At 45.3% G+C, this 20,662-nt stretch overlaps 2 protein-coding genes across 11 annotated transcripts in view; both read right to left on the bottom strand.

Annotated features, from left to right (window-relative positions):
• Nucleotides 1–504: 504 nt before the first annotated feature.
• Nucleotides 505–14,476, bottom strand: ANHX (anomalous homeobox). The gene is made up of 8 exons (XM_067550280.1): nucleotides 14,125–14,476; nucleotides 13,273–13,397; nucleotides 12,917–13,040; nucleotides 10,771–10,954; nucleotides 9,740–9,872; nucleotides 9,025–9,335; nucleotides 4,567–4,654; nucleotides 505–2,221 (listed from the first exon to the last, which is right to left on the bottom strand). The coding sequence occupies exons 1-8, from the start codon at nucleotides 14,467–14,469 to the stop codon at nucleotides 2,203–2,205; spliced, it is 1,329 nt and encodes a 442-aa protein (XP_067406381.1). The 5' UTR covers nucleotides 14,470–14,476; the 3' UTR covers nucleotides 505–2,202.
• A 3,759-nt stretch (nucleotides 14,477–18,235) lies between these two features.
• The window catches only part of DEPDC5 (DEP domain containing 5, GATOR1 subcomplex subunit), a 56,932-nt gene continuing 54,505 nt past the window's right edge, over nucleotides 18,236–20,662 (bottom strand). For all 10 annotated transcript variants that reach the window (XM_067550036.1, XM_067550034.1, XM_067550035.1 and 7 more), the window contains 2 exons: nucleotides 19,481–19,563; nucleotides 18,236–19,048 (listed from right to left, as the gene is read on the bottom strand). In XM_067550036.1, coding sequence (XP_067406137.1) covers nucleotides 18,753–19,048; nucleotides 19,481–19,563 — 379 coding nt within the window. In that variant the 3' untranslated portion in view covers nucleotides 18,236–18,752. The remainder of the gene's footprint in view (nucleotides 19,049–19,480; nucleotides 19,564–20,662) is intronic.

Here is a 20,662-nt window from a genome sequence, read left to right on the forward strand (position 1 = left end):
ATGTGCTTTCAAACATCAGTTATCTAAAGGGACCAGCATTTTCTTCTCTGCATTTCATTATTTATGTAGTTTTTAAGAATGACAAGTGGCCTGTGGCAGCCCTTCCATGCTGCGAGACCATTCTACACATGAGAGGGATGGGTTAACTAGACAGTTAATGTTGAAAGTGACAGCACAAAGCCAGTCTGTTATGATAGGAAGAACATATTTCAAAATGACTTGAAAGAAGCCCTCTGCCTCTACCACATCAAATGACTGCTCCTCTTCTGACCACATACACTCCAACTCATCTAAGTCCCGCTCATTTAAAAAAAACACAAGCTCATAGAGGCCCCTCCAAACACAAGTATCTCAAATGCAAAAGGTGTGGCAACCAATTTACAAAAAGCAACCAAACGCCAGCGCAAGTACTGATACTTAGATAAGAGTTATAGAGATGGACTCCTGAGAGAGCTCTCTGCACTCCCCTCAATAGCAGGTTCACAGCAAAAATGACCTGGGGCTGGGTACATTATGCTTTTTAAAAATCTTTTTATAACCACTTAATATTCTACATGGAAAATGAACCATGGAGAGACAGACTTATTAATAACCTTTATTTGCAAACTTACTTCACTGCAAGAGTCAATGTGAGCATCAGCATTCCACCAGTAAACCCCAGCCCTGGACTTTGGGCAAGGAGGATTCTCTTTTGTGATCCAGAATCTTTAAAAAAATACACAATTGTGGTAAATATTTAAAAAGCAAAACGATTTACCCCTCAGTGTTTTTAATCCTGGATGCAAATGAATCCCTCTCCCCCATTTCTCTCACAATTTCCATTTTCTAACCCCAGGGTAAGATAAAAAGAAAAGTATAGGGCTCCTGATCGGTGATATAGCAAAAAAAAAAAAAAAAACCAAACAAAACAAAACACCACACAATGGAGAGGGAGCAGAGGCAAACAGCTTAGAGACTGGTTGGGGGAAAATATCTGGATAGAGGACCTGTTAGAAGTGTACTCCTCCAATCAGAGTGGTGAAAAGCCTCAGCTATTTGCCCAAAATTCAAGTATTGGATGTCAGCTGAATACAGTTACCAATTTCTATTAGAGGCCACATACTCCTGCAGTCTGAGGGAATCTGGGAAAACCCAAAAGCTGCTTTACAAGGCACTTGGGGACATATACAGCCTGCTTCTCCACTGCCCTGCACCTTAAGCTGTCATTTGTACCTGCAAAATAAATGCAAAGTCAATGTAATATGCTACCAAATGAAAACAGCAGTTTTACATTCACTTTATACAGGTGTAAGTGACTCTACAAAGTGCAAGGCAGTAGAGAATCAGGCCCTTAGTTTCAGGTTCCTGCAGACTGTGGGAAGGGCGACCATTAGGACCAGTTGCAGAGCTCCTGTCCATCTGGAGATGAGGATTCTAAGTATGGATTGATAGAGTTCAGTTGTCCCCACCCCCTCCATTCCTCTGACCTTCTTGGGGAATTCAAGGTCCACCTGCTGCTAGGCCCTGACACACTTGCTTTCCCCATCTCATCTTCTACAATACAGTTTTGTTGGGTGCTATGAATTCTGTAGTGCTCCAAAATGTGTGATTTGTGGCAGTATGGGATTTAGTGTGCCCCAGAATTCACAGCACTGGTGAACTACAGAGGCAGGGGGAGGCAGCTTTGTATCAAGGCTCAGTTAGGTCCCTAATTCTCCAGACCTAATACATTTACATAACATTCCCACACTACATGACACTTCTGAGGTTTTACTCCCTTTGAATTGAGGGGCTTTTTACACAACTTCATCATTAACAACAACAGATGGACCTAGAACCATCTCTACCAGATATATTATGAATACAGTGACACCAATTTAAACTTGATAGAACCAGTGACTAAATACGTACAACGGACTAAGCAGCTTCAAATCGTTGCAGTTAAAGTCTGTGATCTGCAAGAACCTCAGGTAGCACTGCTTTTGTTTGTTACTTTTAAAACTCTTGATAAAACTGTAGCCCAAATGAACTTTGTAACAATTAGAAAAGGTCTCCTTTCCCACTTAATTACACCGTGTTATCTCACTGCCTCTTTTGGCAACAAAGGGGCAATCACTGGAGAACTGGAGGCCAGGTGTCACTGTGCAAGTTACATTCGACCACCGACTGAGAACTCAAAGAGTAGCCATGCTGCCCAGAATGTGTCGCTAGTTGTGGGGTCGCTTAGTGGATCCTCCAGCACCTGAAAGACAAAATAAAGAACCATAAGCTTCATCAGACACTTCCTTGAAGGATGCAGTTACTGTCTGTGGAGGAGCTACTGTTTTCCTTCTTGAGCAGGGATAGGAGAGCACAGATGTGTGGGGGGTACCAGGATGACAATGGGGTATACGTAGAGAGGCGGCTGAAAACAAGAGGAGTCTTTGTTCCATTTCCTGAGTAACAACAGGGTAAATCATCACACAGAGTGAAAGAATGAAAGGAAAAAACTGTTTACCCACAATGTGGCTGTCTGCTTTTGCAAAAGGGAGAAACGTGAAAACTCTCGCTACAGAGAGACTGTGAGCCCTGGAAATCTTAGAAAAGGCTCATTCATCATCCATGTCCAAAGCTGTCCTACTCATCTGGTTCATGTTATAGCTGTAAAAAGGTCACTTTCCAAGATAAAGATCTTCATCCTGCTGCTCTCAAGGGTGGTTCTGTTACTGTCTTCAGAGCTGTAGCTGCCTCCCACAATGGGACTAACAGACTTGGTCCCCCTCTTTTTAAAATATCTTTTCAAAACATTTGTTCCAGCAGATTATATCAGTATAAGAAAAGCAGAAACTGATGCTAAGTGCTCCCTAGGCCAGTAAATCTGAGGCCAAGAAATAAATGTGATGGGTAGTTCAAGATGGATGTCAGATGGAGCTTTCTTAGGTGTGCTGTTTATTATCATCCAACTTAGAAATGAGTCATCACAACTCTCAACACACTGGATTTCTTGCTGCCATCCTGGGGAATGCTGCTGCCTTAAAAATCAGTGTTAAAAAGCTAGTCGCCTAGTAAAGTGATTTGTTTTGTTTATTATTTCCTGTTACAGCATTTCTTTCTTCTTCTGACTGTAAGATAGCTGTGATGGGGGAAAATCCCTTTTCAGGGTCAGTAAAAAATCTTTTGAAAAGAATGTCATATCCAAAGCGCTAATGACCCTGGGAGAGTAGAATCAAACCAGACATCTGCTCGTAGAAGGTGTGTACCCTTTAAGCATGCACAATCTAGGGTGGTTTGCTATACACAATTCTGTGTAGACCTCCTACAGTGTGCATAAACTGTGAGTTAAATTATATAAGAATACGGGCTGCAGGATCAGCAGCTACAGTGACACATTTAATTTAATGATGGTTGGATACGCAATTTACATGAAAGAAAATCTCTCTCTAGTATTTGGTGGACACTGCCCAGGGAACTACCCTCTGACAACTTGCCCAGATTGGGTTTGGAGACCTTGGAGCAGAGGGGGGCTCTGAGCATTGAAAGGAGAAGAACTGCTAGGGCATGAATCAACATCTTTAATATGCCACAAGGAATTAATCCTTCCTAAATGCCTACTGGACTCTGTGACTAAATAATGGGATTGAGCAACAGAAGGCTGGTATTCCTGGGATATCAGGCTTCTCAGTTAGAGACCCAAATCTCTTACCAGCTATTCCCTTTTCAAAGATTTGCCTCTGAACATGCAAAAGCCAGTAAGCAATGGTTGGCACTAAAGGAGTCTATATTCCCCCTAGAAAGAAATCTTATCACACTGTAAATATCCTAAGATTACAAGCAATGGCCCTAAATATCCAATCAGTGTGCATGAATGTCAGAGGCAGGATAGCCTGCCTTACATAGGATCCAAGAACTTTGAGGGACACAGAACTAAAGATGATGACAAAGGAGAACACTAGTCAAACTTGCCTCCCAGCTCTCAAAGAGAAACACTTAAAATGTACCATTATCTTCCCTTGCTTTTATAGGATAAGATATGATATCATGGCTGAGGGAGGAGCTGAAAACATTTCTTTCACAAGAGATAAATCCCACCTGTACTGAGGAAGAAAGCCAGTGAAGTTAAACCTTAGACATTCAATGGCAATCTCCTGAAGAAAATGCCACCTTGAGAAAGGTTGTGGCTGGAATAGCTAGGTGTTCCCTTAGAAGGGTAAGGCTTTGAAAAGAGTCCAGCACCTAACATGGACTGAATGTGCTGAGCTCTTCTGAAAATGAATAGGAGTTGTGAGCGCCCAACACCTAACAAAATCAGAGCACTAAGTTCGGTGCTTACACCAATTTTGGTGATTAATTTTAGGCAGCCACATTAGAAAATGTTGGTCAAGGGAGGGCACCTATCTTCTGATTGGAAAGCCTGGAAATAGAATACTTGTGTGTATTTTTTCAGCACACCCTAATAACATCAGCAATGGGATATGCCAGTCTTACCTGTCCCATCATGATAATCCTTAAATAAACCCCCCTACTTTCCACTTCACATCTCCCATCTCCATCTGGAGAGGATTACGCTCCAGATGTCTCTTCCTTTGTAGGCGGAGTGCTTTCTCTTACCTGGCTGTGTCCCAAGCCCTGGATTTCCTCCAGATGGGGTGTGGAAACAGGTGGGCACTGGGATTTGCCAAGCACAGCCTGAGGGGAACTGGAAAAACCATCAGAATAAGTTAGCTCACATGAGAATCTGGGACCTCCAGGGTGTTTCTTTTGCAGTCATGCCTTACCCACCATTTACTTTAGCCTCCCAGCAGCAGGTCTAGAGGGGAATTTGCAGGAGAAGGTTCTGTGCACTTACTGGCGAGCAGTATGTAAACCCATGCCATCTCCCCATCCTTATCAGAATAGTTTGAATAAGCAGATCCTGCAGCGGGAGCATTGTTGCTAACAGGAGAGCTAACTGGGGATGGCACATAGGTTCCTGATTTTGCTTATGTATCCACAACAACGCTTTACAGCAAGGAGACGTCTACCAAGGATTATGACTATCCTGGAGAATATTATAAAAACAATGATTTTAGAGTCAAAACACACAGCTTTTGGAACTAACCAAGACATCGTAAGTGATGCCTCTAGCCTTTCAAGGCTTTTAACTGAGAGTCTCATATCTCAGCCTGCAGCTGGCCCCTCCATCCAAACTTCACATCTGGGCTTTCCCAACGGTCCCACTTTGGGACAACAGAAATGCTGGTCATGCTCAGAACCACAGGTGCTAGGCCAATGGGGGAGAGTGTGGGGAGACTTGGCAGATGGGATGAATGCATCTCTCTTTTTCTCTCAATAGCCATCTCAGAATACCTACAGATCCTGCCTGCTGTGTTAGCAGCACTGTCTGTGCTGCTCCCAGGAACACTCCTCACTGCTACTTGGCTTACAGCAGATGCAGAGTAGAGGACTCATTCCTAGAAGCATCCCCAGAAGCCTGAGTTAGGCTCCCAACAAAGCAGGCAGCATCCAAAATTTTCAATGAGCATCGAAGCATTTGTATATACTAAACCAATATGCTGGCTGGAAAATCCAGGTTTTCTTGCTCCCTGAGGGTCAGTGGGTTTTTCTGTTTCAAATGCCAGTCACTAGGGAGTTTTGCTTTGCATGAATCATGAGCTGTGTCAAATTTCACCCACTCCAACCAGAGCAAGGAAGACACAGCAAGACTGGTCTGAACAAGAAATGGCTTGTGGCCCCACACAGAGTCCCAATTCACTTGCTCTACCCCACTCTTCCCACCCAGCAACACAACCAGATGTTGAAGCAGGCAACTAACAGTCCGATTCCTCCCCACACCCCCGCCTTGCAGCGTTGGGCCCTGCAAATCACAAAGCCAGATTTGGATACAGTCCAGATGCATAAGACAGACTATGAACAGATGCAGGATATCTACTGGAGTTGTTCTAATGAGCTTTCAGGCTGAGTCCAGTCAGGGTGAGCACCTTTACCGTGAGACAGAAGCAGACTGAGGCTCCCTTGGTTGACCTGTAGGTCTGCCCCTGCAATTGTCACCAACCAATAAGGGATAGAGGGTGATCTGGTAGCGAGAGTATGTGATTGGAAGTCCATTCCAGGCATTAACAGCATGTGACCTTGGGTAAATCATGTCTCTTTCTATGCCTGATTTTTCTCATCTGTAAAGTGGGGACAATGCCACTGATTTGCCTTATAGGGTATTTGAGAAGCTCCTTTCATTAATATCTGAAATCCTTAGATGGAAGATGCTAAGTGCAATATTATTATTAATTACTGCTATTATTGAGTGGGAGGAACCTGAGCTTTTTCTCTGAGGCAATGATTATCTGGGGTTACAGTTGCCCACCATACACAAAGATATCCCCTCTCACCATTGGGCCAGATGTCCACTGATTAGAGGTCTAGCCCATAACAATTAAGGCTTCCAGTCTCCATGGGTAACATTTTCAAAAGCCCATAAGTCCCACTGGCTTTTAATGACACTCAGGTCCTTAAATGTCTACGTCACTTTTGAAAATTCTACATCTTGTGCCAATTTCAGGACCCTTCTGGGAGAAACTGAAGCAGGTAAAAAGTCAATGTGCAGCAGTAGCAGCAGGGATAGGAGGAGAAGAGGAAATTAACTCCATCTTCACGACTAAGTGTCTTTGCCATCAGCTAAGGTTACACTGCCAAGAGTATGATAAGGGGGGGTGGCATGTGGCTTCCTCAAATTGGTTACGTACTCAAGTCACATACAGCAACAAGGAGACATTTACCATATATTTCCCCCAACTGCAGAACATATTTTAAAAATAAATATGATTCATTCTAGAATCAGAACATACAGTTTTAAATCCATCCATAACGTCATCAGTGGCTTCTCTACGATGCTTCTTGACCTTTCGTTCCTATTTAAGACTGTGTGAATCCAAGAACTCAGTCTGCATCTTGCCCCATTGTGTCTGTTATAATCCCCAGGCCTGGGCAGTCCCAAACCACCCAGCATGGGTTATTTAAAATGCTAACCCTGGCAAGAGCTGCAGGCAACAGGCCAACTGGGGAAGACAGGAAGTGTCAGAAGATGTTTAAGCAGGGAACTGGGAATGAGGAAGCTTTGATTTCTATTCCCAATCCTCACACTGACTCCCTTTGTGTCATTGGCAAATCACAACCTCTCCATGCCTCAGTATCCTCATCGGTAAAATGGGGATAATAGTGCTTACTTACCTACCTACCCCCACCCACCCAATAGGGCTTCTCTGAGAATTGATTAGATAGTGTTTGATAATGTCATTATTACACAAATGGTAGAAAAATTGGAGGAGAAGGGCTGGGATAAGAGGTTGCTGCTGCTATTTTCTCCTGCAGATCAGTAAATGAAAGCAACTTCCTGATGTTTCCTCTGTGGCATCTATTGCTATGTAACATTGTAATAATACCGGGGCATTTTTGCATCAAATGAGCTGCAAAACCTGTAGGGGAAAATCTGCAACCATGAAACATCTGGTACAAGCAGAAACCCTGGAGCAGAAAGAGACAAGACAGCGCAACTGGAGTTCAAGGGTTGAAAGCCTGCTATATGAAACAAACTTGTCCTGATGCTGTGCATCTCCAAAAGCTATTTCAGGATGATGCCCAGGCTCCATAAAACCAGCTATCAGGCCCATCAAAATCAGGAACAAGATGGGCAAGCAGCAGTTCAGACCCAGGTTCAATGGAGTTGGGTGGGGTGGATTTGTACCTTCTCTTACCAGATTGGGGGCTTGATTCTCCTTTGCCCTGCACCATGTGAAGCCATTTATGCCTGCACACAATGAGTACAATTATGTAGTATTTCACACCCCTGTGCACAGATGTAGACGTCTATACAGGGTGCAGGACAATCGGAGAAACAGGTCCCTGGTGGGGAAGTATCATCACACTGCTCCCTCATCCCTACTCAAAGGCAAGGATCATGGAGACCAGGGAAAGGACCGAACACGGAACTTCAATCTCACTTGCATCCTCCACTCTTGTTACCTGTGGGGAAGAATGGCTTCCAGGGACCCTAGCTGTCCTTCTCTAAGCACGATACTGTCAATCTCTAAATCTGCCTGCTGACTGATGCTTTCAGAACTGGCCTCAATACAGCCACCTCGAGGGACCCTGCTCAAAGAAGCTCTGACACCTGCTGAAGTAAATGCCCATGTTAAGAGAGCGGCAGATAACAAGGCTCAGCCCACAAACCCCAACCTCCTTCCTCAGGCTGCGTGACAGTCACAGGCCCTAGCTCACCACAATCCCACAGCCGCAATTATGGCCAGCCACAGTAATTGGTACCTAGCTGCTGCACAACGGCTGCTGCTCTCCCCACTCACTTCCATCCAACTTCCCTTCTCAGCTCTGGAGACATGAATTAATGTGTCCAAATGAGACCATTCCAAATGGGAGAAGAAAGGGGGACATTGCAGGACCAGTGAACTACAAGGGGTGGGACGGGAAGGAGAGAGTGAGAAGAGATCAGGAGAAAGGAAGGGAGAGGTGAGAAAGACAAGAAGCAAGTAAGAACAAAAGAAAGTGAAAAGGGGAAGTGAAGTGTTGCTGAAGGACCTACACGCTCTGCTAGCAGGAGGGCTTGGGTGCCCTGGAGTGACACAAAGCCAGGAGGCAAGTGCCTACTGAGGGGGATTGCCTAGCCAGTGCCAAGGTAAGCGGCACTCAGCTGATGAGAACCATGGGGGTTTAAATACTTAAAAGCCAATAGCCAAGTAAGGTGAACAGCAAACAGCTGAAGGGAGTTGGCCAGAGGAGCAGCTAAGCAGTAAGCGCAGCCTCACGGAAGTGGCTGAAGGGCCCTGCAGCCTGAGCAAAGAGGTACAAGGATAAAATAAACCCTGGTTCAGTCCAGTGATCTAGATTTTCAGACTTGCTCCCTGATCTGTTGGGAGCAGGACTGAAGAACTCAAGTTAAGCCCAGCTCCCCTTCTTGTCACTAAACAGACGAGGCTGCCTGTGGCAGCAGGAAGATCTGTGATAAAAAACAATGAGCTTTCAAGCCAACAACGGCTCTGAATCGAGTGCAGTTCCACTAACCTGCTTTACCAGGGCTCCACAGGGGACACTGGCTGCTCTCGCTGGAGACTCCTGCTGCACTGGGAGTTGGCTGCCTTATGTCCAGATGTTCTCTTTGGAAGGGAAGCGACCCGCAGGAGCAGAGGACAAAGTTCTCCTGCCAGGGGCTAGTGGCAGTGTAACTTGATGCCTGTCCGGTCTCAAGGATGGCAGAGCTAAGTGTTGTTCCACGTTCAGGCTCAATGCAGAAAGCTGTAGGCTCTTCAGTGTTGAGAGGGGTCTCTGAAGTTTTAGTTGACCTCGTCTCCTGTAACTGACTGCTCTGCAGAAAGCTATAGTGATGCAGTGAATGAGAGTGAATGACTTTGCACTGAGTGACTTTGCAGTGAATGACTTTGATGCACCACATAGAGTGTAATCATCTCTTAAAGGGAGAGACAGCTGCTCAGTACCTATAGCAGCTCTACCCTTAAGCCCTCTCTCTCCTGGAAAGGAGTCACTGCCAACTGAACCCCAGAGGACCAATCCTAGGGGATAGGGAGTCTGTGCCACTGCTCAGAATGGCTGAAGCAGATTTTGGGGGCACTGATCACTCCCGTCTATAAAAGGAGTCAAGACTCCAAACTGATCTCACTGGGAACTGCCAGCCTGATGTGAACGTCAGTCCTGTGAGAGAATTTCAAGTCACATAGTCACTGCATTTCTGCTATACTGATGAGACGCCCTCATACATCACCTGGATTCCAACAACTTTGAAAACGTCCCATCAGCAGAATAGTTCAATCCTGCAGCTGACTGCTCCCAGCCCAGATCACAGGGCACATGGGTAATTTCTTTCTGCTCTGAGCCAACATCTGCCTGAAATGCATCTGAAAGGCATAGAACAGGGCAGGTGAAGGGATACTCCTGGGAATCCTAAGGTCAGTACATTTGTGACTTTGAAATGAAATATACAAAGGTTGGTGCTAGTGGAACAAATGCAACAGGGCTCTCCCTGTTGTTAACGACTGAATTCTGCTTATGACTCTGGAAGGGTCCAGCGGAAATGCTCAGGTTTTGTATTGGGTTTTACTGGAGTGAATTGCAGGTCCAGGGTCATGTGTCTGCACTAGGCTACTCCACTTACTAGGCAGGGGAGCAGGATTCTCTACTTATAAACTATTATTGTGTTGCTGGCAACTCTTAATATTCATGGCCTAGATGGGCGCTTGGCACCCAGTCCAACCTTGGCAAGGCATTTGGATAGTGAGAGATGTAGGTGCAACCTTTGGATTTTCATTTGTCAAGGGCAAGACGTTGGGAAAGTGACATACTGCATCCAAAGGGGTGTGGGGTTGGAAGGAACCAGATGCCACTTCACCAATGCATGAGCACTGACAACTGCTGTGACACCTGCTATCCCCTCTCCAGAGTGGTGTCTACTATGATAACAGTAGGATGCTGCAGCAGAGGACAACTCTGCCATAACCCTTTTGACACCCATTGTGTCAACAATGATGCCCAGCAGGAATAGAGAGGATCCCAGTGCTGCCCTAACTGTATGGAGGAGGCAACTTTGATACAAACTCCCTATTTCCACACACTGATGCCTAACAGAGCAAAGAGGAGGCCTGTATAACAGAACAGCCCTGCTTGACTCAGCAATACTTAATTACTGATCCCAAGGAAGTAAGGTTAGTTAATACTGTCCCTCTGCTTATCATGAGGGGATCCTAAAACAGGCTTCCTGCCTGGACCACATCCCAAGCCCATTAGGAGGAGACCAACCTGCAGCTTGTGGAATGCAGGATCCACTATTGGGCTGATATTTTGCTTGGTGGGTTGAAGCCTCGTCGGTTGAGCTGATGAGATTTTCCAGCCGATTGAGCCGGGTTTTTTGACGACGACGGTAATTGGCAAACCAGTTATAGACTTGATTTGGCTGCAGGTTCATATCCTGAGCCAAACCCTCCTGCAAATCCAGGTAACCATGGGAAAAAGAATAAACCACATCAAAATAATCATGCTGGTCCCTCCAGTTTCCAAAAGCAATCAGACAGTATGAGCTTACAGATCCCCATGCAGATCCCTGGAGAACATGCATAGCTCCCACTGATTGATTAGCTCATAAAAAGAGGAAGAGAACAGAAAAAGTTAATTTTCTCTTGACATCCTATTTGAGAAAGGGAACCTAGGAATCCCACTGTGTTTTTGCCTTACTTGTAATTTAACTGATATAAATAAATAACCAACTGATGGAAATAAGCACATTTTTAAGAGTGAAGGTAATTTACCATTGGAACACAAGTTATTGGGCTGAATGCAGGAATCACTGGGTGAAATTCTGTGGCCTGCTTTATGCAGACTAAACTATCATAATGGTTCATTCTGACCTTACAAAAATAATCTATGACAGGTCTTTAAAATCTCTTGCATATTACATTAAAAACTATATTAAGAGAACATTTGGCTTAAGCAATCAATAGTCCAGAATGCCACAGTTAAGGTTGCACGTGTAACCTTTACTCTTCTCCCTTGTATATATTCATTACTATAATCTTTCATTAAATGATCATAGATGTCTTAAATAATACAGTATAACAATTTTTTTCTGTGTTAGAGACATATGTAGCATCTTGTCATATATTTTCATACCTTTAAATTTACCATATTATCATTGTGATAATGAAACTTTACATCTTCAATGATTTTGGCTACTTATATAATAGATTTTCCTGTCTCTCAAGTAAGTAGTTTAATAAATCAGTCAACATACATGTATTATAAATTTTCTTGTCAATCAGAAGTGCAACCTTCCTTGGGTACAATTCAGGGAATAAGGGAGTTAACTACAAAGCTAACTTAGTCACAAACTTGGATGTCTTATACATGCTAGCAAATGTCACCATTATTCTATGTTGTTGTATTTAATCACTGATATACTGTGTAAGAATGGTTTGCTGTGTGCATGGCATAAAATAACTTTAAGAGACTCTGAATAGTACATGCGTACATATCTAAGGTTGTAGAAAAACTGTTTATTACACTAAACTACTTGATAAATTACGTAATCATGTATCATATTGCCCACGCACAACAGGACAAAGTTTTGGTCTGGCGCGCTACCTTCCATTGTCATTTCCTGACTTTTGAGAGCTTAACTAAGCAAACCTTAGCATTCTCTTAACACAGCTTTTTGATGGAATTTTGTAAATTGATGCTGTTTTGACAAAAAATATAAAATAAATTTCATAATGCAGAACCTAAGCTAAACACCCCCCAGAATAACATGTCCCCCATACACCCGGGGAGCTTGAAGGAGGGAGCCCCTTGAGTGAAAATTTTAGGAGTGCTGCAGTTTTTACCTTATAAAATAGTGAATCAGACAAGGATTCCTGCCAAGTCCTGGCTCATTCAGAGGTCAATTTCACTACATTTGTCTCCATCCAGCTAAGCTAGATCACACATGCACAGGATTATCTTGGCGGCAAACTTTACAAATTTAGCAAGAAAAGTCGATGCACTTTTAAATAGGTTGTAACTCAGTCAAATCACAACCAATTACCATGAAAACATCTACAGTGCTTTTCAGTGAGAGCTATTTCCCTGCCAAATTTCATTCAGCCCTTTCAACACTAGAGCTGTTAAAACACTATTATAACAGAGAAAACATTTTCTCCAACCTCTTTGTTCTGTAGAACAACTGAATTTGTTTTGTTTAAACTTAAAAAAAAAAATTAAGATGCAACACCCCTTCGGGCAAAGATCAAACATGGGAAACTTCAGTCCAAAAAATGAAAGTTATAACTGACTGAAAACAAGGGGTTAGGTAGGGAACATTTATGTAGCCTTGATCATAGTAGTTGCTACTGTTCCTGCACAGGGAAACTTTCAGCAACAGCCTGAGTAACATTGTGGCACATAGTATCCATACCCGCTGATCCTTGTTTGGATACATTGTCACCTTTGCAGCAAATCTGTGCAGCTTTTGGCGCACTTTTTCTGGATAGTTTCGAATCTTTACACCTTCAGGACAGAGGGAAACAGGCGGAGGATTCCTGTGCAGAAAAGGAAGTATGATCATCAAGGTCCCCAAACTGCACCATTAAACTCGATAGAAGTTTTGCCACTGATTGCAATAGGAGTGAGCCAAAGCTTCAAGTTAACAGTAAAACCTGTTCCCCAAGAAGGAGCCATCGTAGGATGTGAATGCAGCCTTTTATTTTCCATGCACCACATCCCTAAATCACAGGAAAGGAAGAGCACCAGATCATCCCACTCCCGAGGTACCTCTTCCTGCACCGGAATTTCTGCACCGGTGTCAGGGAATCTGTGTGGTGTTTCTCCATGACTTTGTGGTAGTGGATCTCATTCCAAAGTTGCACCAGCTCCTTCTTTTCTTTTGCCCTGCAACACTAAGACAATGGCAGGGCTGAGCACCCCCTCTCCAGACAGTCAACCAGTGTCCTTTACAAAGGGGAAAAATCCCTCAGCATCCTGAAACCGACTGAAAGGGATTCACACTGGATCAGCTGAGGTGGTAACCTGCACCAAGTAGGAGTCTTTTGCATGGCCCACTACTCTTTATCTAACCTGCACAGAGCACTATGTGCAAGAAAAGAGCTCATTATGCACCTGCTGCTTTTTTAAAAAAGCATTTAATTTAGCACTGGTGAAAGGTCCTAAGCTGACAGCTCTGGAGACTGAAGTCTTTTCTCTCCAGGACAGACACAGCATGATCACTGGCAGCCCAAGTTTCCTCACACCATCCCACCCATGGGCTCAATCCTATAAGGGGCTGAGCCACAGGACCTGATCCTGCAAGGCATTTAAGGACATGCTGAGTTTTAAGCACAAAAAGGATCCCAATTCCAATGGGAATTACGCTGGTGTAGTTGAGGGCGGAAATCAGTCCCTGAGGTCTTTTACATCTTTCTTTTACCAACAGCTATTTTGCCCAGGATTTCCTTACAGAGCTCAGCACTGTATACTCCTCAGGGACCCCTACATGCTAGCCTCCTCCTTGTAGTTGCTGTAAGCACCTACGTTCTGATCCCTGACGCATACCTTTCCACAGCTTGTCTAACATTACTTCCTGCCCTCCCTTGTAGTTTCACTGAAGAAGTGACAACATATTCCTACCTCCAGAAGTCTACAAGCTGAGTCGTGCTGTCCCCTGTGGATATGGACAAGCACACAGGCTCGGACAACACTGATGTTGGTGAGGAAATATCCCTGAAGCTTGCACCCCATCATGGCCTCAACCAGCTTTTCCAGGCTGGGGGACATTCTCTGAAGATGGCGGCAGAGTTGTCCTGCTAGATCCAGCAGCTTGGCCCGTGGAGGGTCCTTATTTTTATTCTTACTTAAAAGTGCCATGAACCGCTTCATGCTTATATTCCTCTGGATGCCTCTTCTATGCAACAAAGAAACAGCATCTGATGTTTGTGCTGCTAGACAAACACTCCCCTCCCTATCAAGATACATTGCTACCTTCTACTTCTACCTCATACTATACATTAAAATACTTCACTGCACTTCTAGAGCACTTTCTATGTATTTCAAATTTAAAAAAGTAATTAAAGCCTCTCACTATTCCTGTAAGACAAGCAGCATTTCAGGTTTGCAAGTGGGACCTGAGGTAAAGAGAGGCGCAGTGACTTGCCCCGAACAACAGTGGAACTCTTTGTATTCCTCCCATCAGTCATCAGACTTAGAGAACAAGAACCCTCTCTTGCTAAAACACAGGGCAAATGAGAATCACTAAAAGTTAGAGAGAGCAAATACGTTGAATATGTGGAATCTTTAAAATAATTACTTGTAAAAATGTTCCTCCCCCAAAACACTTAGTCTGCTACATAACAACCACCACCCACCCGGCTGTGCAAAATTGAATCCACCTCAGTCTGGCTAGATAAGATCAAGTTACTTACTGCCCACTGGAAAAGAACTGACTTGCATCTAAAATTCTACAGTGCAATAAATTACAGGGACAAGTGACCTGTAGCTGATCACTGGTTTCTTATATTCTTGTAAATGCTATCAAGTGATAATTGCTTTTTACACTGGACTTTGGAAGGAGTGCCTACAGAATTAACCACATATGTTCCTCCTGAAGCGTCGGATGAGAGCCAGAGAACAAATTTAGCTAAGTAGAATAGACCACTTGGGCAGATCATCTATTTGTTGCCCCTTAAGCTTTGTCTTCACTGCAGAAAAAGGTGTGCTTTTACATCGAGTTGCCTGTTTCACTGTATAATCCTAGTGGAGACAAGGCACAGATAGTTTTTACCTCAATGTAGATAGCTGGGGTTGTTCTTAGTTAGCTACACTGAGGTGAAAACTTCAGTGTCTTGTCTCTACTAGGAATTTACATTGAGATAACTATATTGACAAGCATCCACTTTTCACTGCAGTGAAGACAATGTCTTAAGCCTTTTCTTGACTAGCAAAAAGGGTGTATTGTTAAACGTGTTAACTAACCTATATTAAAATCCTGGTGAAGACAAGGCAGTTGTAGGTTTTAACACATGCTGGTCAAGGCTGGATCGGGCTCTCAGCATGCACAGGAATTTTAAGTGCTGATCGGCTCAGTAGCTTGTCCTTGAGATAGGGACATGCAATATCCATATAACAGGTTCATTTTAATAACTCATTTTGACTACAAAAATAATCAGAACACTTTTATCATCAGACTACACTGTCGATCCCAGCTGTCCTTGGACAAGTCACCCTAAAAAGAATTTCCTAGCCTGCGAACAACAGGTGAAAACTAAAATAAAAAACCAAAACTAAATAAAGGCATCACTTAAAAAAAAAAAAAAAAAAAAAAAAAGTGGGAGGAAGTCTTCCTACACAAGTCCACCGTGATTAAAACAGAAAGCACATCTGAAATTTGAATATTTTCAAAGATGAAGAAGAGTGGTGGTGCATGTCCAGGGGGAGAAAGTCCCACATGTTGTGGGCCAAGAACAGTCCCCTGGTTCTCTAGGGCACAATGGGGAAACCCCTGTAATAGGAGTTGTGCCAGAGAACAGATACTTTTCAGATGGAGACTCACGAATTTCCCATTTGATATCAACTAAACACAAATGCAGCTGTGAACGCTCCATGAACTCAGGATAAAGCCTTACTTTCATAGAAGACTAACAGGCCTCGCCCACCTCCTACCAGGGCACTGTGTGATTCAGCACCAGGGAGCATGGCAGAGGGGTTAGGCTAATTAATGCCACAGGTAAAATCCAGGGGCCTGCGACATCACACAGAGGTAGAGTCGAGCCAAGGAACATTTTAAAATCGCTTTTCCAGGGGCAGCGGAACGTGCTGGGCCAGGGGATGTTACACAGGGCAAGGGGGGCAGGAGGAGGTGGGAGACGGTCCAGTAGAAGATCCCAGCAGCCCCCTTCCTACACTACAGCCCGAGGATTTCTCCCCTCATCCGCCTCGGGCTCCCTTCGCTGTGGGAGTCCCCTTCAATCTCTTTCCCCTTCATGCTCCCCGGGCCGGGAGGCTACGCAGCCCTTCCTCCGTCAGCGCGGGAACAGGCCCCCTGCCTCCCCCCGCAGCGAGGGCACGGGCCGGCCGGCGCCTGTAGCCCGCGTGTCCCGGCCGGCTCGGGGTGGCGGACGGGGACAGGGACGGGGAGAGCCGCTCACTCCCGCGGGATGGTCGCTAGCTGCCCCGGGGCAAGGCGGGCCCCACCGGGGGCTCGGAGGCTCGCGACGCTGCCTGACGGGAGCAGCCCGAGACCCCACCCCCGGGCTCAGGCCGGGCGGAGCCGCCCCAGCCCTTGCACCGCTCCCGGCTCCTCCTGGGGCCGCCCTCGCCCAGCCTCGGCGGCCGCTGTACCTCCCGAGAGCGGGCAGCGGCTGCCTTGGCGCCGGCCGGCCGGGATCCGGAGCCGGGCCCCACAGCCCAGAGCGACCCGCCGCGCGCGAAGATGAAGAAGCGGCGCCAGGGCAGCTTGTGCGGGGTGGAGCCGGGACCCCGCCCCGCCCCCAGTCGGACTCGGCGGCGCCCGCAGAGGCTCCCCTGGAAGAACGCCCTGGCGCACCCGCAGGGCCTGGCTGGGAAGCGATCCCGCCTCTCCCTCTGACAGCGCCCCGCTGCGCAGCTGTGCGGCCAAGCGGAGGCAAAAGGCGTGACAGCACCTGCCCCGGGACCTGGCCCCGTACATGCGCTGTGATCACTACAGCGAGGCAGGCCAGAGCTCTCGTCCCCTCCCGCACCGCGCGGCTGGAGATAGGGCGCCATCTGGGAAGCAAGAGGAACCCACAGGGCTGCAAGAAAAACAAAGCAACACAGGGGCCGAGTAGAGATTGGGCCGCATTTCATTCCGAGCTCAACGGAGAGGGAGTTAAAATCTTACGTCCCTGTACCTCGAGCAGTTTCTCAAATAAAGAGAGCTGCTGCATGTTAGTAACCCACACCTAGGGTGCGATAGGGATTTTCCCGTTTTAAAAGGTGTCATTTATAAAACCTTTCATTAAGCATCCCAACCCGATTCCCTTTCCCCTCCCCCCCCCCCATCGTTCCTTAGGCGTAGGAAATTTTAGAGGCCAGCTTTTTTAAAATAAAAGCTTAGTTACACTTGAGAAGTGGCTCTTGTATATGTGCAAGAGGTACTTTTCATAGTAATACATCTGAGTAAAATAGGGGACAGCAAGGAACATGAATGGTAGAAGACGAATATTTTTATCGAACAGGAATGAGGCACACACTCGTAATTACAATACTTAGATGAATTAAATGAAGAGGGTGACAGCTAAAACCAGACAGTCTTTGCTACATGAGCACTGTCAGATACAGTCAGTCACACAATGGCCCTTGGCTACAGAAACCTTTTGGGATAAAGACACATTTTAGTTGAAACAATGTTTATGATCTCTCACTTTCATTTCTGTTCAGAATCTTCCTCACTCCTCTAATCAGTGACATCTTGTATTTGGCATAATTGATTTCTCCCTAGACTTGGATCCTTGCCTCCAGCTGAAGGACAGCAACTGACTCCTTGCTCCTGCAGCATAACATGTCTCTGGGTCTAGAGCCCAGAACTGCAAGTCCTGACAGCTGAAAGGGCAGAGACGCAATTCAACTGAAATTTAAAGTAATTTGTCCTTTTCACAGGCATTAAAGCTTCATGCTTGCCATAAACAACAACTTCCCTCTGGCAAGGCTCCATTTTCTGCACACTCCTTCATTCACCAATACCTTCTCTTTTACTCACTGCCCGAGTTATGGCAGAACATTCCACTTTTGATTTTCAGCATTTTTTATTTAATATATTAAAACATATAAACACTTACCATGAGTGTATAATACATTGTATCTTACATATGCACACAATCAGGTACATGCCAGAGAAGTGAGACTTGACTTTGCCTGACGTGTCATAGGCTTACCACACCAGATCATTTCCAAAAATCAGACATTTCTGGTGGCCTCCCTTCCCTGCAACACACCTGTGGTCTCCAAGTCTTCCCTCTACTCAGTTTAGGTGAGCTCTGGCAAGTAGAGGATGCAACTATTTGAAGCAAGGCTCTGTTCAGGTGATGAAGATTTGTGCGATAGGAGGGCCCAGGGATACATTATAGTATCCCAGTCTCCCCCCAAAAGCCTACTCAGATTCTATTGAATATCAATAGGAAAACTGATCAGGTCTTCATGGGTTCCAAGGTAAATGGACCCTAAGTGTCTGGCTGTTCTCTGCACCTTCTTCCTCATCACACTCCCAAGCTTTTAGTTTTCTCTCCTGCAGATGCACTCCTACCTCACGGTGCACTGGCATGCATCTTTTCCAGACAGCCTGTCCAGAACAGGACGAGACGGCCATCTTTGTTCCAGCAGAACTCTGTAAAGTCTTTCAGCAACCGATCTGCAAACTTCTCATCCCCTGTGGCACTAGACCTCCATGATTTGGTCAGCATGGTATTGTAGGCCCAGTTGTAACCAATGCGCTCTTCACAAAACATGTTCTGATTGGTTGAGCTGGTGGAGTTGCGCCGCCGCCGTTGTTGCCCACAGGAAAATTTCCGCTTGGAGTAAGGCAGCTGCAGAGAAACAGTCCCTGTAGGAAATGGACAGGATTTTAATTTGATTTTAAGTCTAGGTTTTAGCATTGCCATCTGACCTAAATGTCTCTAAGGGAAACTAGACTAAGTTTAATTTAGTCTCTCTCTTAGCAGGCAAAGATGGACTCAACCTTACCCCAGTGATACCTGCAACAGTAACCCGTTAGCAGGTCACAGACTCCTTAATGCAGATACTCAATCTGCTGCTTTTTACTAGTGGCAAAAGTAATAACGGTTTATACTTATTTTAGGAGATGATTGGTCTCTCCATTGCCTTCTGTTTGTTTTAGACCCTTTGTCCCAGCTGCTACAGCTATTTGCCAGCTGATTAGTGCTATTGAAGGAGAACACTGGAACTAGGAGTGCAAGAATGTTTCTCCCTTGTCTATAATCTCCCATAGTCTCATTGTGTGCCAAGCACTGCTCACCTGTGACATGGATGTACTGGGGTTTGTTCTCAGATGGAAAGTTGAATGCAGAGGCAGAGTATTTATCCTGCACAAATCCAAATCTGGGGAAACAAACACTAGAAAGAATGAAGCTATTCCTGTTTGGACTCCTACAACCCATGGGATGGGAAAGGACTATGGGAAAGAGGAGAATTCTTTCCCCAACACATTTGCACACTCTTCTCATGGCCCAAAGAGAAGGGGACAAAGAGGGGAGGAAGGGAGCCCCAGGTTTTTCAACCTATTTATTCTGAGCATGAGGATGGGGTAGATAGGGATTAATCTCTCTCCTACCTTATGTATGAAAAAAGGAAACCAACAGCCCAATTTGTGATGTTATCTGGCAGTCTGTCAAAAGGGTTCAGCTGTACATATATATCAGGAGAGAGCTACAGAAAAGCTGCTGATATGGTGCGTCAAACTATAAGAATTGCTTGGTCAGGCTGGACAGTCCTGCACAGAGATCTTCGAGCCAGCTGACTCATCTTGTTCTGGGAACACTCATCCCCCTCCTACTTACTGGGCAGAAGAAAATGCCATTTCCAAGCAAGAAAGGTCCATTCCAAGAGCCAGCTTCCCCATGATGGAGAGAAAGCCTGAGTTAAGCACCATGAAACCAACTGCCAGCCAGGGACCACAGTGAATGTGAAGACCCATAAAAGGGGACATTACACAGCAAGCCAAAGCAGGAAGGATCAGCACTGGGAAGCTTTTCTGTGCCTTCCAATTAACTCCTCCGCTCTTGGCCCTCTCTCACTAAGCAGTGTTTAAAAGAATGCCATCAATTCCTCGTCAACTTGTTTCCAGCCTCCCACTATAGGGGTCAGATCCCAGTCATCTGCTGATTATCAATCACTTAAGTTATCATCCAGAGACCCATATCAGGATTGTGCTCAGTGCTGTGCAGATGGCATGACAGTCCCTATCAGAGATATTACAATTTACCTGCTTCTAGCCTAAGAGAAGGGGTCACTTTTAGAACCTAATGTTATACCTAAGACAATCAGTAGGGTTTGCCAATGAGCGACAAGGTTCCTTCCACATATTGAGAGCACACACGTGTTGCATTCACACCATTCCAACCCACTGCCAACTGGGCACAAACATTTGAGGACATTCTGATTAACTTCGTATTTTTCAGAGGACTTCAGGGAGACACAT

The sequence above is a fragment of the Emydura macquarii genome, unplaced genomic scaffold (assembly GCF_026122565.2).
Source record: "Emydura macquarii macquarii isolate MOO-44397 ecotype Brisbane River unplaced genomic scaffold, CSIRO-AGI_Emac_v2 contig_1254, whole genome shotgun sequence".
Taxonomy (NCBI): domain Eukaryota; kingdom Metazoa; phylum Chordata; order Testudines; family Chelidae; genus Emydura; species Emydura macquarii.